The sequence below is a fragment of the Lepisma saccharinum genome, chromosome 13, assembly GCF_977018435.1.
Source record: "Lepisma saccharinum chromosome 13, izLepSacc3.1, whole genome shotgun sequence".
Classification (NCBI taxonomy): domain Eukaryota; kingdom Metazoa; phylum Arthropoda; class Insecta; order Zygentoma; family Lepismatidae; genus Lepisma; species Lepisma saccharinum.
Genome location: NC_139241.1, coordinates 76395368 through 76414564, shown reverse-complemented (window position 1 = coordinate 76414564; position 19197 = coordinate 76395368). Strand labels below are relative to the sequence as shown.

Below are 19197 nucleotides of genomic sequence, written 5' to 3'. Positions count from 1 at the left end.
TGTACACTAAAAGCGATGATTTTTCATTATTATCTCGTTAGTAATTTTTACACACCTCGTTCAAGAAAAGTTTTTGAAAGTTGGTAGGAAATTTCTGCAACCCCTTCCTCAAAATCTTATATTTGAAATTTTGAAAACACATAGACCCATTTAGTACTACTTGAAATGGTAGAATATGAAAATCATGAATTTCTGATCTAGTTCACTTATTTTACGATGTTTCCGTCTAACGCATTTTTTACTTTCATTTTTCTGCTGAGATACTAATCAATTAATATTTATTTAGCTTATTACCTTCGCGATTAGCCAAAAGTGGCACAAAGGGGAAGCAAAATAAAACAAATCAATCAATTCATTTCGCTTATCGATACCCAGCTGGACATATCTATTGGTTCCAATTGAAATTTCAATTGGATTGGATTGCTTTCAATTGGAATGAATCGCATTCTATTGGGTGCCCAATAAAGGTATCGGAATTAATTGGTTTCAATCGGAATCTCAACCAAAACCAATTGAAATTCAGGACAATTTCCAATTGGTTAACTGTATCCAATTGTAAGTTTGTATGCATTGTAGAATCAATATGTTATAAATTCGTTTATTGACTCAAAGCATACTGAAGTCAGATTTATCATAGTGAATAAGTAAAAAGAATGTTTCTTAAGAACTAACTCAACCTTAAAGCAGCTAGTAGTTGGAATAAATGTTCGTTTTAGTTCTTGTTTTTTCTATATGGAATTTCCATAGTTATTCTTATGTTTGTGTAACGCAATTGGAAAAATGAGCTATCTGTTTTTTGCATGTGAAGGTTTTCCTAAGTAGCAAATTCCACATGCTTTACCAGAGATTTAGTTTAGTTACTATATGTCATTTCTCCATTGCATTTCTAGTTGTATGGATAAGAATTTTTCATTACTTATAACAGTAGTGTTTCTATGAAGCAATATACTGAAAACAATATAATGCTTTTCAATAGAACCAATTCATAACAATTCACGTTTCCAATTGACCAATCGGTTCCAATAGAACAGGGTCCGTAGCCAGGAATTCTTTGTAGGGGGGGGGGGCGAAGTCAATCCTAGAGGGGGCAAATATTTAATATACTGTGTCGCATTGGCAAATATAGCAGGGTACACAGAGGCACTTGCCCCATCCCCAAAATTGATAAGTAACAGAAGAGGGATGATATCTTGAAACTGCAACGAACAAAAAAAACTTCGAGCAACATCAAATATGTCGATAATGATCTTTCCAGATTGCCAAGGAATATAAAGTTTAATATAAATAGGCTATTAAGGACTGTATCTACTTGATATTTACAGGTCGATAATGTTAATAGACGATTAATATGTAACAACAGCTTTGGGCCTCTCTGCAGAACTGATTAAGGGAGCCCTTTATAAATCATGCTTCATAATGATTCCCTCTAGTCTGCAGCAGTGATTTATCTACACACCCTAACACCCCCCCCTCAACACCCTCCAAAATTTCGACGAACACCCCCAAGCAGAAAAGTGGAACACCCCCCCCCTGTAGGGGGGTGTAAATTTGAATTTTTATATCAATAATGGAATGAAAATACTTAAACATTAACAGAAAGGAACCATTTGTACGTCTACAAGAAGCAAAGTCCAATGGACCTTTCGATCAATTAAATCCAGTGTCAAGGACATGGGCATTTCCTGGAAGACAAGGCTTCGGTCAGTTTGACATCTGGAAAATGTCAAACTGACCTTTCGCCCTCCTTCCAGGGAGCACATACGGCAGCACACAGTGTTGACAGTTCAGCGTGTGAATACCTCTAAATAAACATTTCACAAACACGTTACAGATTTGTAAATTCAACCCCTGAGTCAATGAAATTTACATTTTTTTGCATTCTCCTTTCGATTCTTTCATATGAAAAATGTACAATAAAAGTAAGGGAAGAAATTCAAAGATACAAAAGTTACAGGTTTGACTCCTTGTAGTGAATTGTGTTACTATGGTTAGCAACACTTGTTTTCTGTAACTTGGGCGAGATGGATGATTTTGGAGTGGTAGAGAAAAGAACAGTCAAATACCTTAGGTCAGTCTCGGTGTAGCATCTCAGTTCGTGTGTTGTCGTTCTGCTTAGCGTAACAATGTCTGAAACTAGCTGCAGAAGATAGAGAAAATGAAACCAGTCAGAAAGAAACCGAAAGTGGTGAGTAGAAGAGCAGTGACACTATATGTAGGTACAATTTCTTCCAACGGATATTCATAAAGTACCAATATAAAATTTACTGACCGAGTATTCGATATAAAACGGTAGGTATTTCGTGAAGAACCTAAGTGATTCATTCACGTCTATAGTTGATGACCATTTTTGTGGCTCCAAGAGTTCTTACCTTTGTAAAAGAAATTATATATTAGAAAGAGAGTTGTAAATGGGGGGAGGAAGGGTCTATTAAATTAAAGTTATTGTCAGTTTGCAAAGATATAGATTTAGTAAAGTTGTCTTCCTCATTTTATCTAGTCGGTCCCCCTGACATAATGACATATTAATTTTTTTTCCAACTTTTCAGAGGAAACAGGAAGTAGGTTGGGGGGACAATGCCCCCTGCCCCCCAGTGGTTACGGCACTGTTTATTAGTGTCTCTTCATCAATTTAACGTCATCATTCATTGTTGAGATTAGCTAGAAGTGGCAGAAAAGCAACGCTAAGTAACAAAAATCAAATATCCACTCCCTCTCTCTACCACATGAATCACAATTACCAAAAGGTAGACTTGGGAAACAAAAATTTAAGCAGTGTCAAGTTCATAGCAAAACATCCAAGAAAAACATCCGAACACATTAGGCACCTTTAATATGTACAAGACTACTCAAAATGTCACAACTGTTCTAGATACTGAAAATTGCGAAATCATTTCCCGAAGTCTGGATCTGGAAGGGAATCCCCCCCTCCCATCCTGATACGACATCATACGGAATCCCATAAATCACAAAATCAATAAGTGTCTTTGTTATATTGCTAGAGTAAGGCATGATATAATTGTAAAGATTAGTGAGAATTCCAGGTAGGAATGTGTTCTGTATTTTTCACAGGGGTGGGGCAAAGCAGGCTTTCAGGGGGGGGGCAACTGCCCTTCACATCTAATCACCATATCATTATCCTCATCATCGTGAGTAATCCAATATACAGAGCGAGAAAGGAAAGAAAAGAACAGTGAAGTGTATACAGTATACTTTTTTAGTAGACTAGTCAGCTCTTATTTTGCCATCTTTCCTGCCCTTGACGTTCTTTTTAAGAACTACTGGGCCAAACGGGGGTTATGACCCCCAACCAACCCCACCCCCTTGGGCACGCCATTGAGAGAGTATCAAATTCTTTCTACAATCCAATGTTGCAAAGAAGGAACATCTAACCAGTTCCGACAAACGACTTAGTTACCGCATATACCTGTAGAGGCGCCACCGCAAAACACGAATGCAGCGCCTTTGAACGGTGTTCTCAGTAACTATGTAGTAAGGAGATTTAGATCAGAATTCGCCAAACTCCCAAACGATACTTCCCACATTTTTACTATACATGGCGAACTGGCAAGGGCGGATTAATTTTGGTAATGATACTTTTTTTTTAGAAGAAATAGATAAAGGTAAAAGCTCTGAACTAAAAATATATATTTAATATTTTAACGATACATATATGCATAAAAATTGTCACTGTTGACAGAAGCCTGAGACAACGAAGTATCATATTTTGCAGAACTATTGTCCACAAAACGAACACAAATAGAATATAGTTCCACCTCGTAAATAGATTTTCCCTCTTCAAGTCACGCAACGACAAATAAAAGGAACCTATTATATTTGTATTTTTTTGTTATTTAGCGTCGTTTCTTGTATTTTTGGCTAATCGTGAAGATGGTGATGATTGTATTAAATCTATGAAAGAACACCCACAAGAGAACACCCGTGCTGACTGTCGCTAGCGAGATCTTGAGTCCACCACGTCAGCATTCTTAAAATGTGACAAGTACATACCGTAGAACACTTGGTTACAGCATATCGACTATCACTATAGTTTGTAACAATTAAAATTAGGGTTAGAACACGTTCTGAATTAGTTGTTTCAGTGTTAGCCCTTGCACCACTTTTAATTAAACCTGAATCTAAGTTATATTATTTTCAAAAGTTAAAACCTTCACATGACTTGGACGGTGTGAAAAGAAGCGTATTTTCCAATCTATTCACTGAGAGTGAATAAAAGTGTTTCCAGACTTAAACTAGTTCTTTTTGGCCTTGCACACATTTTCCTCTAACTAAAGATAACTGTAAACACTTCGTCGTGCATCTCTTCGAATAATAAGCGGAAATGAAGAATCTGGTGCCAAGTCTGTAGTTCAACTCAGAAAGTAATTTAATTGCATCTTTACCAGATATTGTCTAAATAAAATATTCTAGTACACATGTCCTGCCAAAGAACGTATTTTCTGCAGCTTTTACATTACTTTGGAATTAAATATATTACTGTAAATACATTACTAATACAAATTACTTTCAGTATGCCTCAATAAAAGCAATGTGTAATCTGCTAACTAGCTATTATACACTTTATACAATTACTAGATAACGAACTGGACACAGTTGAATGTCTATATGCAACAACAAGTTTGTCTACAAATTCTGAACAATGCAGTTATTTTTAACATTGAAGACACGGTATCAGTCAGTGATATGTTGAAATTCACTTGCAACAACTTTCGTGAAGTTACAACAGCAGTGATGGAAGTCAAATGACTTTGGACTGTAACAAATACGGTACATTAAAAAGGAATATTATGATGCTGAAGTATGGAGATGTTTCACTACCAGCAAATAAAGTAGGACCTTGTAAAGGACTGAAAATTATGGGCTATGAAGTGTGAAGTGGTATCATTGTCATCAATTTCGTCAATCCTCAGAACGCTAAAGATAAAAATAAAAATGTTTATCCTTAGCATTTCCACACGATTGAAACTGTTTCACCAACTTACACCTTACAAGAACGGTGCTCATAAAACAATTTGATTCGTTCATTCATTGATTCCTTTATTTTGGACCTAACAGCTTTTATGCACTTTTTTGTCCATTACAATATACATACAAAATATACATACTTGTTTTACATTTTAAAATATCCGTCTTCCCCCCGCCCTATTCCATAGATATTAGATTAAAAAAACAACTATAACAAAAAAAGACTCCCCTTACAATTGTATGTTACACTTCCTTAAAAATGATAACAAACTATAACCAATCCGCACATCTTGATTATCAACCAAACAACAAATTTGTTGGAAACTGGAGCTTTAGATTATATAAAGTTTTATACAAGATATTTCTCTCTCTATTATATTTTGAGCATTCCAGTATTATATGTTTTGCATCTGCACTTACCCAGCCACATTCACATTTCTTATTGTTCGTTATTCCAATTCAGGATAAATGTTGCCTAGTACACAAATGGCCCGTTCTCAGTCTATTAATTAGTACAATTACATTTCTTGTAGCACTTACATGATGAAACCATGGTTTTTGTGTTTTGAATTCAGCAAATGGACTGTATGATTCTCCAACTGTTGTAAGTTCATTTCGACACCAATCAAACCATTCATTCAGAATTTTCTTCTTTACTCTAGGGAGAAGATCCGTATAGTATAATGATAAGTTCGTAATATTTGGAAGACACACTGCTTTCTTTGCACATTCATCTACATGAGAATTACCTGTAATATTGCTATCAGCTTTAACCCAAGAAAACTCAATGGTTTTTCCAGATTTTTGTATTGTTTGAACTAATTGTATGCAATTTATAATATAAGGGGATAATTTGTAAAGACTCTTGTAAGAAGATTTAAGCGCCTGTACTACACTTTGCGAGTCAGTAAGTATTAAGAACGTTTGTAAATTTAATTTTTGGACATATATTAAAGCTTGGCAAATTGCTTAAGATTCTGCTATAAATATTGAACAGTCTTGTGGAAGCCGAAATAATAGATCTGTTTTCTGTTGTGGGTCATACATTGCACATCCAACACCTGTCTCACTTTTAGATCCATCTGTGTATATGAAATAAAAACTTTGCCATTGATTAAAATATTCGGATATGTGCGAATAACGAGGGAAATGAATGTTATCCAGAGACCGATATTCTAATGAAAAAGCAGGTCTTGAACGCATCTGTAGAACATCCTCGTATTCTTGAGAAAACGAATTGTACAATTGTATCCATACAGCATTTTTTCTGTTTGTTATTTTACCTGTTTCATATACCTAAGTGTATCATATTTGTTAGTACATTGGTGAAAGGATGTTCAGAATATGTTCTTACTTTGAAGAGCATATTTGCTTCTAAGATCCTCTGTCTACATGAAATGGAACATTCACTCGCTTCCATGTATACTACTACATTTGGAGTGCTGTTCATGAATCCTAAATGTTTTCAAGAATTTTCTTTGCATGAGATCAATGGAATTCAATTATCCTTCTGTCAAGTTACACACTGCCAATAGAGAATAATCTATCATAGGCCGAAAATAATTCTTGTAAAATGAAAGCATAGATGACATCCCCACTGAGTATTTGCTATTGCTTTGAACAAATTAAACACTTTTCCTGATTTGACTTGTATTGCTTTAATTTGGTCCTTCCAAGTTAGTTTTTCATCCAAGATGACACCTAAATATTTTACTCTAGATGTAATGGGAATTCTTGTTTTTCGAGACATTGAATGAACTATTGGAGGTTTCCCTTCTTACCAAAAATTGTAATATTAGATTTCCCATTGAAACAGAGTTTTTTACTTTCAAACCACTTTTGCAATTCCAATATTTGCTCCTCTAAAACAGGAAAATCAGTATGAATTTGTGTCGTGGACATATAGATACAGATATCATCTGCATATTGAAGATAATTGACTGTTGGAATTAATTTCTTTTTCATCCCGATCTTTTTTTCTTAACTGCTTTTCTTTGTATTTGTTTCTACAAAGTGTGTGCCTCATGAATATTGAGAAATTTTAAGCTGCTGTAATTCCTGATTGACGAGCAGTTCGGGAGCTTTAACAAAAGTAGTCAATGGTGCCAACTTATGGCCTGTGCGGAAGAGTCTACCCAATTATTTACCTGTTAGACTGTTGTTATATTTTATTTTAGAAATAAAGTCCCCGTGCTTAGGAAAACAAAATGTTTGATCATTGTACATTTAAAGAATTCTCACAACCTAATTACTGATTGCTATCAAAACATTTATTTCATAGTAAATTGTAACATCTCCAATGTGATACTTGTCAGTGTACTATTATTTACACTATCCATGGCCACATCGTTGTTAGGAAAGTGAGGTAACTTCTAGGCCCATAACCAGGATGAGGATGGACAGGCACTAAAAACCCAAAACAGGCAGGAAAATGCACAGAAAAGTATAAAATAGGGATTAAGCATAAATAGATGTCATCATTTTCCAGGATTAGGCACTCAAAAACCAGTTGTCTTCAAAATAGACACTTTTGACTAAAACAGGCAAACATAGCCACTATAAAATTCATGTATTCCTCTCAGAAATGGCCTGAAGCGATTTTTAAACATAAAGCCTACATTTTCTGACCAAGAAACAAAAATAGACATTTTAGGGCATATCTTCAGCCTTATTGCATAAAATCATAAAACAAATCTCTGAGTTCAGCCCATCCAATGTTTCTTAAATGTTGGCGCCAACGACACGAGTTACTGTTCTACCGCCATGTACTTATGGTCTCCTGGATACGAGACGCTATTAACACCACACCTAACCTACTCGCATGCTTATTCCTCCATTTATATGCTTAGGAGAGTAGGTTAAGCTAGCTAGGTTTGGTTTCGTCTCCAAACTGTGGTATCTAACTGCACGTCGCAGTAAGACAGTAATTTAGAGTACGGAAATGAACTGGAAAGACTTACCGGTCTGATCTGATAATGTAAGTCGGTTTGCAAACTTGAAAGAATAAAATTCAGGAGATTTCTTTACAGCCTTCAATCCCTTTAGACCATGGGCGGAGTTGGAGCTTTTACTTTGGGGGGGGGGGGCTGACTCTGGGAGAAGCGTATGATGTACCTGAGGGTTATTGTATATCCCCTAGTTTATAAGGGGTCCGGAGGCCTTCCCCCGGATTTTTTTTAAAAAAAGAAACAACTTAAAGACACTTGAGTTCTATGCCTTTTAGATTTGAAAATGTTAAATTTCCTCGTTTAAGTAAACAAATATTATTTAGTATATTGGTTGTCAGTTTTAAAAGAAGCAAAACAGTAAGATTATTGCATTTTGCATTTCATTAATTTTTTATTGATACAATACTAGTATTACTTCAGAAATTTTAGAAAAATTAAATTGAAAAGTTCTTTTGATTCCTCAGCAGTAAATGTTTACTCAGCACAAAGTCATTTTACGTTTTTCTTTATTCATACTGTACACATCAATGAAATCGTCTAACACCCCCTATTGCGGCGCAATTACCGCACATGACATCATGCCAAACGTCAAGATTTGCGGTATGGCTTCATAACAAAAATGTAGTAACTGAACTTAATCATGTGTTATTTTTTAATATTTTTTTAAGTTGGGGGCCAAGCCCCCCTGGCCCCTCCAGAACTCCGCCTATGCTTTAGAGTCAAATGTTCTGGAACACTAATGCCTGAATATCAGGTGCTGTTAACTGTTTGTGGTCTTGCTACTGTGAATACAACCTACCAATCCCACACGGAGACTTCTGAAGCCGTCAAAATTCTTCAAAATGAAATCATTTTCTTGTCTCGCGACTCCGAACTGGACATGACAAGACGAACATTGTAACGCAATTAATCCCACTATAACATATTAGGAACTAAATCTACGCAATGAAACAAAATTAAGTGGAGGGAATTAAAGAAGCCTAGAGACTTTATTTTCATTTTCTGCAGTTCTTGTGTAAACACTTTGGTGCAACAATGATTCATTACTTAAACATTTTTTCAACGAACCTTCAAAATAATATTCATTCATTTATTGTTTTCTGGCCAGGGGCAGGTCTTCCCCTGCAACCTCCATGCTGTTCGATCGATCCATGCCCTTCGCTTTGTAGCAGCGTAGGACCCATATGTTTTGATGTCGTCAATCATTTGGATTCTTCTTCTTCTCCGGATTTTCTTTCCCTCGACCATTCCTTCTTCAGCATCCCTTAGGATACAGTTTCTTCTCATCCAGTGACCCAACCAGTTTCTTTTTCTCTTCAAGATTATCTCCAGCATTGATCTCTTTCCCCCAACTCTGTTTCCAGCACTGTTTCATTTCTCACTTTCCCTGTCCATTCGTCTCCATAACCACATTTCTAGAGCTTCCAGTCGCTTTATCTCACTTGTTCTCCGTGTCCATGTTTTAGCTCCATATAAAGCTAAAATCCATACAAAGCATTTCATTTGTCTTTCCCTCAGTTCTTTGTTCACAGATCGACAGAAAATATTTTTCTTTCTATTGAAGGCTTCCTTCGCCATTGCTATTCTTACTTTTATTTCTTGACTGCATTTCAGATCATTACTTATGATGCATCCAAGATATTAAAATCTCTCTGCTTGATCGATTCTTTTACCTCTGATACTCACATTTGCCTTCCTCTGTTTTCTTCCGATCACCATTGCTCTCGTTTTATTCACATTTATTTTCATTCCGTACTGTTCACAGCGGGTATTTATTTCTGCTAGCATGGCGTTTATGGTCCTTTCTGCTCATGTCATCTGCAAATGGTATACAAGATATTTTCCTTCCTCCTACTGCTACCCCCCGCCTTGTGTGAAGTTTGTTAGGTATGCCGTAACAAATTTTGTCGCTCTGGAAATGCACACCAAAATATAACAATAATAAATAAATAAAATAACACTAAATCTCGTAATTCTGGGACATAACAAAGTTTGTCCTCGAGGGTTGGCAAGCCTGGCTGTTATGATAGAAACAGGTTATTGTTCACATGCAACAGTGTTCGCTCAATACTAAAGCAAAACATTACTTTCAGATAATTCACCGCGATCTGGCAGCCAGAAATGTCCTTGTGGATCACAACAAACTCTGCAAGATTGCCGATTTCGGTATGTCAAGGAATGTTTGCGAATCTACTGGCGAAGTGTATGAGCAGAAGCAAAAGGTAATTTTTATTTATGTTGATTCATTATTATTATTTCATAAGTGGGTGCGGGTCCTGTGACATACAGTATAGACGAGACCTATAACTATTTTTTTTCCAGAGGTATAGGTGTCATATATGATTACAATTGTAAACAACTTATATATTTCGTATTATTTATCTAAGAACAATAAGCAGAGCATGTTGAAGGTTTGAACCAAGAAATATGAGAAGCTAATAACAGTTTCTAAATTAGTGTTCTTCTCATTTCCGATGTGCCACTGGTGTGTCGTTTATTATATTTATATTTAATTACAAAACTGAGTGTGTTCAATATCTATTAAAGTAGCAATGTTTAATGATAACACCACCTTCTACCAGAATTCTCTATTGTTTACTTCTCATTGAACTCTGGAACAGTAGTTGAATTTACATTGTTTCACATAAAATGATATTTTCAGTTCATCGTTTGATTCTATAATTAAACTAATATTGTATATTAACTATTTTTGATTGAAATATTTGAAAACGATTTTTACACAGTAGTTTGTTTAGAATATGAATCCGAAGGGTCCCGGGTTCGATACCCCTTGTGGAGGCACAAGTGGTTCGGATCCCACTTTAAACTGTAGGTCCAGTCCCGATTAGCCTTACTGTGCATAAAGTGGACTTAAAACACCAACTCAAACCAAGAATATGAATCCAGTTACAATAAAGTAAGAAAAATCAAATTAGTTGCTTAAATTGGAAGCACCGGGATCCGCTAAGCTCGTAATAAACCGCGACAAATAATTATATTCATCTGCCGCGGGTGCCCCTGCAATGTCCCGAGTTACCCCTTGCTACAGGGGTGCTCTGTTGATCATGGTTAGACTTAGGTTGGCTTGCGACATGGGGCATGAAATATAAACAGCGTCGATAATCGAAAAAAAATCAGTTGAATTACATAAGTTCTGAAAAAATTAGAGCTATTATTTGTTTTCTTTGAAGCATCATGGTCTTAATCTATATAACAGATTGACAATATCAATAATAATAATAATAATAATAATAATAATTGTAGCTTGTATGCTATTATACCATACAACATTTTATTAACGAAGTAGAAACAAGAATTCTAGCGTAATCACCACATCAGAAGGAGAGAAAAAAATGTAATTTCTTTCGAATCTTACCAAAAGGTTCATATAAATTCAAAAAGGTTTAAAAAAAATGCAAAATTTTCATAATCATAACAAAGAGAGTAGAAGTTTTTTTTCAATTCCACTTTATCCACAGAAAAGCTAATCGGGACTAGATCTACAGTTTAAGCTTAGATCCGAACCATGTGAATCGAATCCTGGATCCATGAGTGAAGGAGAGGTATAGAAATTTTGAAATGATTGTGTTTGTTTGTGTACCAATTATTTGGCCCTCTTTATATTTAATTAAAAAAAAACTGGTTCTGAGATGCGGGGACAAATTTATATTTTTGCATACTAACTTACTATATTTTCATATAATTGTGCTATTCTATAAATCAGATTTAAATATGTAGGTCAATTTTTAATTGACATTGTAATATTTAAATATATTGAGTAGTGTAATTGATGATACTGTAAACTCAACAAATGATGAGCCCCCCTCAAGCAGATTTGGCTACACTTAAAACTTGCTCAACATGCCCATATGAGCTTTTTGCTCAAGTGTGGTACTCCGTCTAATCCAAGATTTTTGTAAAAATGCCCTCGGGAATTTCCCGAAACTACAGTGTACAAATGATGAGCCTCCTCAGATTGATTTGCCTACACTTATAAAAGGCACTTCTGTGAGATTGTTGTCCATAAATTTGTTAAACATATGCCCCTTCTTGATATTGTTTTGGATACACTTGAAATTAAGCCACCGTCACCCACCGCCACCCACCTACACCCACACACACACACACACACACACACACCCACCCACACACACACACACACACACACACACACACACACAGCACATTGTTGAACCCAACTGATATTTTTTATTAAGTATAGAGTTTTGATTTGAACCCCAAGAAATTTTATATAAATACCAAAGCCAAAAATATTCACACACATACACACACACACACACACTAAATATACAAAACACACTGCTGAACGCAACTGATATTTTTTTATTAAGCATAGAATTTTGATTTGAACCCCAAGAAATTTTATATAATAAACCAACAATAAAAAATGCCTAATCAAAAATATTGTAATCAATGCAATAAAAATATATCCAGCCCCAATTGGGCTAAGCATCAAAAGAATTGTAATCCAGATAAAAGCAGAATTCTCACAAAAATATGCCGAAAATGCTATAGAAAATATAACATGAAATATTTCACTTATACTTGTTCTGCACAGTCATCAACATTTCCAAACAAAATTGATTGGAAATATTTGTGTGATTGCTCTCTATAATTTAGATTGCAAGGCCATATTTTGTAATTTTCTAGACCAGGAGCTAGACCAGAAACAGGCCATAAAATGCCTCTCCACAAATTATGTGAGCATCATGGAGCACACAATACACTTTACAATTTTGAGAATCTCAATTTAAATTCAGGAACAAGAGATTTGGATTTGATGTATCTGGAAATATCCCTTTTTTCAAAAAATGTTTGCATCTTGAATCAACCTGCAAACAATATTACATATTAGGCTGGGCTATCTCAACAGCAGAGGCATGCAGCTTAGTGGTTTCCCGCACTCACACTCTGTAAATACATTCCTTGATTTTATTATCCTATTAAAGCACCCAATGCTGCAATTTTTAAATTTTTGCTGAAGAAGATACATGATTATCTCAGTCATGTTCAACATCTGAGAATTGTATGCATCAAAATATTGCAGGTGATGATTGAAATCTGCACCACTATACAACATCTCACTGTCTGTTGTGACAAATTCTGACCTATGGAACCTGTCCAGATGCATCAGCAAAAATCTAAAATGTTTCCAGTTTGAGCTCTGATTGGGAAGGATCTCAAAATCATAGAATCTCCCCACACTTGCATGATTTGAAAACCATCCTCCATAATAGGAAAAATCAATATAATAATAAAAAAACAACAAACTGTCCCACAATTCTCCTTCAAGAATTATACTTGTGGCACTCAAAATCAGTGATGTATTTCAAGTTTAGATAATTGATTTTTTGTGTGCTGTTCAGGGCCCAGCGGAACTCTGTTTTATTATTGATTGAAAATAAATCATACTCTGAGAGTGTTGAGAATCTAATTTTGAAATCAGGAAGAAGAGATTCAGATCTAATATATTTTGCAACATCTCTTCTGTCAAAAAATGACATGAGCATTGATCCTATTGTGCACCTACACAATTGTGGAGAGCAATCATGTAGATATAAACAGAAATTGTACATGGCTCTGTGTACCTCCCGATCAGAATTTGAGGTTGAGATTTGAAGATTGCAAAAAATTGCAGTTTAAAGGTTCAAAATATCTCAAATCATGAAATTTTATCTTCAAACTCAGCAAATACAGAATAATCTTATTTGCATTTATGACCCCTGAGATATATTTTTCCCTTCTAACAAAATCCGCACCAGAAAACACCAAGCCTGTATCTGTGGTTAAAAATTCAAAATTATCATAGGATTTCAAATAAGTATCATAATTTAAATGTTTCCAGTTCTCAGATATGACAAATGGGATATGAAAACAATACATTGATTCAAAATATTTTGTTGTGAACCAATAATTTTTTCTGTAACAATCATAAAAACCTACAAACAGCCCAACAATTCTCCTGTGCAACAGATATATGTATTTTTCCTTCTTGCCCAACAATCCCAGATGTATGCATCCAAATTCATGGTCACTGTCAAGCACCCACCTAAATTCTGTCTCATTTCTAACTGCAAACACATCATATTCACATAAATCGGAAAATGCAAGCTTGAACCTTTCCAACAGTGATTCCGATTGTATATATTGTGACAAATTTCTTCTCTCAAAAAACATTGCAACAAGTGCTGTGTGTTATCCTTCTAAAACAATGCACATTCAAAAATGCAATGCTGTAATTTTTTAAGAGCATGCCCAACACTATGCTTAATAATATTGTTCCTTTGTTGCTGATAATCCCGATTTATTTCCAAATCACACTGCCCGGGATACATGTTTGCTGAACAATATTGCAAAATTGGAACTGTAGCAACTATGTATGTATTATTGGGAGCTTAGATAATTGTTCCCCACACCTGCATGTTTCATTCCAAGAGGTTTTGTCTAGGCACAGTGCAAGGCACTTACTGCTGCAATTTCTGAATTTTTGCCTCAGAAAATACAGAACAAGCTCATTCAGGCATTTGTGCTTTAAATACCCAACAAGATCCGGGTGGAAATCATCTGCACTGAACAAGTGCCTATCATCTGTGGTCACAAATTCAATATTCCTATTAAACAGATTGGGATTGGAAATTATTCTGTTCAAAAATTTAAAATGCACCCAATTTAAGCTCTGATCAGCCATGAGCTCTAAATCATAATCTTCATACCCATCACAACAATTGCTGTACCAACATTCATCAAACAATTTCAACCTGCAGAAATAATAATAGCTCCCAGTGTGGTGATGCACAAACAATCCACAAATTCTCTTAAACTTGTTGTACATAAATTTTTCAAACTTGCTTACATCCTTCAGTGACAAGTATTGAAAATTCTTGTCACTGTTAAGAACCCAGTGCATTTCAGTCTCATTCTGAACTGCAAACAAATTATACTCGGACAGGTTCAGGAACCTAAGCCTAAAATCTTGAACAAGTGATTCGGATTTTATGTATTTTGAAATTCCCCTTCTGTCAAAAAATTCTGCATTATGACAAGCTTAGTGGCAATGTGAACAATTCCCTGTCACATTGGCATGTATTTTGTATGTTGTGCGCTTCAAGTGACAGGCATATGCATTCATGCTCACAATTTTTAAATTTTTGCCTAAACATATACATTAGAATCTCACTGAAATTTGTATATTTTGAAAATTTGTTCATGCCTGGCTTAAAATCTTCAAGTCGATACAAATTGCCCTCATCTGTGGTGACATATTCAATATGATTCAGGGGTAGAGGTACAGAAATTCTGTTGGTGATATTATAGTGGATCCAGTTTAGACTCTGTGGCATAATTATGTCCATTCTGTACACAAAACAATTTTCATTGCAATTGTTGTACCAGTAATCATCATACATTGCAAATCCACAATGCCAATAATAATACTCTACAGAATAATGCACAAAAAATCCAACAATTCTTTTGCATGTATTGAACATGGATATTTCAAATCTTATTAGGGATTTCAGGGACAGGTAGTGAAAGGCAAAATCACTTGAAAGCACCTATTGCATTTCAGTTTCATTCCCAACAGAGAACAGGTCATGCTCGGACAGATTCAAGAACCTAAGCCTGAAATCCCCAATAAGTGATTGTGATTTGATGTATTTTGAAATTGCTCTTCTGTCAAAAAAATCTGCATATTTAATAATTACACACTGGCATGAATATGCAAGGAACAGAATCATGAAAACCTATTACTCAATGCATTCCGATACAGCCTCATTGTTTATGATTGTTGCAAATTTTGAGATGAAACTGTTTTTATGTGATTCAAGGCCCATCAAAGATATTACACAGTGAACAATTACAGTGTCACTTGTTTCATCCAAAACAATATTGTATATGAGATGGGGTAATTTTTTCAATTTAATATATTCCAATCTGTCAAGTTGCATGAAGCACTCAACTGCAAGAACCCTCTCGGTGTTATTTTTTGCTGTTCTGAAAAGGAGGTAGCATGAAACAATGGCATTTACAGATTCTGAATTGTATATAATTTTTGTAGAGAAACAATCAACATAGTTGATAGAGCTCATATAATTAGATTTTTCTGCTGAGGTCTTGGAATTTTTGATGAATGCATATCCTATATTCTCTATGTATTCATATGTGATGATATTATCAGGTGCTTTGTCCTGAAATTCTACAAAATATATTTTTGTTGTTCCTACAAGGGCCATAACATAAAAATCATCATAGTACCCAACCTCAGAGTATACATACCTGAGCAACTGATTGTATTTGTGGGTATTGAGCTTGAACAGATTGATCTTATTTTCAGGGGGGCTCACAATGTTGTCACAGAACCTGAGGATCCCATCACTGCTCAGGGATGTGCTTAGCTCAGGTCTGAAAATCTTGTTGACATAACATTTTGTGCCTTTATTTGAAATTTTAACAACAATTTTGAAATCTACAAGGCTTATCTCTGTGACATAATTCCCCAGGATGCTGACAAGTTGTTGATTTGTATTCAATGCATCTATGATGCTCACTTGCATAATTTGTGTGGGGACATATGGGTTCTCTTCAAAACAGTTCTGTGATTAAAATTATCTGAAAAATCTCTTGCATTTGTTTCATATATACTGTAGACAAGATACTGATTGTTTATATATTTTACAATATAATCTTCAGACATTTTGCAAGTGGGGGCAACAGAATATCTATGGGTTATATTTATATCTAGGCTTTCACTATTCTGTACAGTCAATATGTTGGGAACAAAAAATTCATTCTATACCTTCAATCCTGTTTCTGCTCTATTTCTGCACTCCCTGCTGTCCCTGCTGTGTCTGAAAATATTTTTAATTTAAATAATTGTTTCCCACAATTGTTTCCCACAATTGCATCTTCTGCTAAGATTATTCCCACCTAGAATTTTTGCAATACAATCAGAATCACAATATTTGAATTTTTGTCTTATAAAATACATTATAATCTCATTCAGGTATATATGTTTAGAGTACCACACACAATCAGGATCAAAATCATCCCCACTATACAAATGGCCAGCATCTGTTGTGACAAATTCAATATCATTATAAATTGTAGATATTCTAAATTTGTAATGCATCCAATTCAAGCTTGGATATGAATCAATCCTCATCCTATGCTCTGAAAACAAATTGTAGCAATTTCCCCACCAGTGATTCCTAAACACTTTGAGCATGAAATAATACCCGTAATCATCTGTGTAAAAATTCACAAAATATCCAGCAATTCTGCCATAATTATTGTACACAATTTTTTCAAACTTGCTTATATATTTAAGGCATAGATAGTGAAAAGGCAATTCACTGTTAAGCACCCACTGCATCTCTGTTTCATTGCAAACTGCAAACAGGCCATATGTTGAACATACGTTGAAACGTTTATATAGGAACAATGGTGGAAAATATCAGAATCAGATTATCTGGATTCTCTGAGTATGGCCTGTTTGCAGTTTGCAATGAAACAGAGATGCAGTGGGTGCTTAACAGTAAATTGCCTTTTCACTACCTATGCCTTAAATATATAAGCAAGTTTGAAAAAATTGTGTACAATAATTATGGCAGAATTGCTGGATATTTTGTGAATTTTTACACAGATGATTACGGGTATTATTTCATGCTCAAAGTGATTAGGAATCACTGGTGGGGAAATTGCTACAATTTGTAGCCTGTTTCTGGTCTAGCTCCTGGTCTAGAAAATTACAAAATATGGCCTTGCAATCTAAATTATAGAGAGCAATCACACAAATATTTCCAATCAATTTTGTTTGGAAATGTTGATGACTGTGCAGAACAAGTATAAGTGAAATATTTCATGTTATATTTTCTATAGCATTTTCGGCATATTTTTGTGAGAATTCTGCTTTTATCTGGATTACAATTCTTTTGATGCTTAGCCCAATTGGGGCTGGATATATTTTTATTGCATTGATTACAATATTTTTGATTAGGCATTTTTTATTGTTGGTTTATTATATAAAATTTCTTGGGGTTCAAATCAAAATTCTATGCTTAATAAAAAAATATCAGTTGCGTTCTGCAGTGTGTTTTGTATATTTAGTGTGTGTGTGTGTGTGTATGTGTGTGAATATTTTTGGCTTTGGTATTTATATAAAATTTCTTGGGGTTCAAATCAAAACTCTATACTTAATAAAAAATATCAGTTGGGTTCAACAATGTGCTGTGTGTGTGTGTGTGTGTGTGTGTGTGTGTGTGTGGGTGGGTGTGTGTGTGTGTGTGTGTGTGGGTGGGTGTAGGTGGGTGGCGGTGGGTGACGGTGGCTTAATTTCAAGTGTATCCAAAACAATATCAAGAAGGGGCATATGTTTAACAAATTTATGGACAACAATCTCACAGAAGTGCCTTTTATAAGTGTAGGCAAATCAATCTGAGGAGGCTCATCATTTGTACACTGTAGTTTCGGGAAATTCCCGAGGGCATTTTTACAAAAATCTTGGATTAGACGGAGTACCACACTTGAGCAAAAAGCTCATATGGGCATGTTGAGCAAGTTTTAAGTGTAGCCAAATCTGCTTGAGGGGGGCTCATCATTTGTTGAGTTTACAGTATCATCAATTACACTACTATATTGTGTAGTAGAGTGAAATGCATAAGTATTACCAAGCAAATTGTTCATCGCCAGACACTAGAGTATGAGATGTCTTATCTCGTTGATATGTCATTCACTGACATCAAAAATCGGGTTCGTTAAGGTATCAGGAATTTATTGTCAATGACACATATTAAATTTATATATTAATGCAATCTTTGTAATATATAATTAGGGAGCTCTGCCAATCCGATGGATGGCGCCAGAGTCGCTGTTCTACAGTGTCTTCACACATAAGTCTGATGTTTGGAGCTTCGGAATTCTTATGTGGGAAATTGTCACTCTTGGTAAGTTGTTTTATTAGTATTATTACTAGAGAACGTTACAAAATATTAGATGATACTTGTAATCAGTTGTAGAAAAAACTAATAATTATTCAGGCCCCAGCCCCTATTTTCTCAAGACACTTTTTTTTAAAAATACGGACTGAGATAGCCATGAATCCAACTAAGATGAAATGTGATCTTAAAACATTTATCAAACAGTTCTTGCTTCATGAACAACGTGTTCTCCAAGTGAATTCTTGTCCGAGACGGTACTTGCTTCATGAACAATTTTTACGTGCTGTCCAAGTGTATTCTTGTTTCATGAA

At 35.1% G+C, this 19197-nt stretch overlaps 1 protein-coding gene across 1 annotated transcript in view; it reads left to right on the top strand.

The window, feature by feature from the left end:
* Positions 1-19197, top strand: part of LOC145997436 (uncharacterized) — a 178959-nt gene that overhangs the window by 155727 nt on the left and 4035 nt on the right. The window contains exons 7-8 of the mRNA XM_083134473.1: positions 10025-10153; positions 18781-18892. Coding sequence (XP_082990599.1) covers positions 10025-10153; positions 18781-18892 — 241 coding nt within the window. The remainder of the gene's footprint in view (positions 1-10024; positions 10154-18780; positions 18893-19197) is intronic.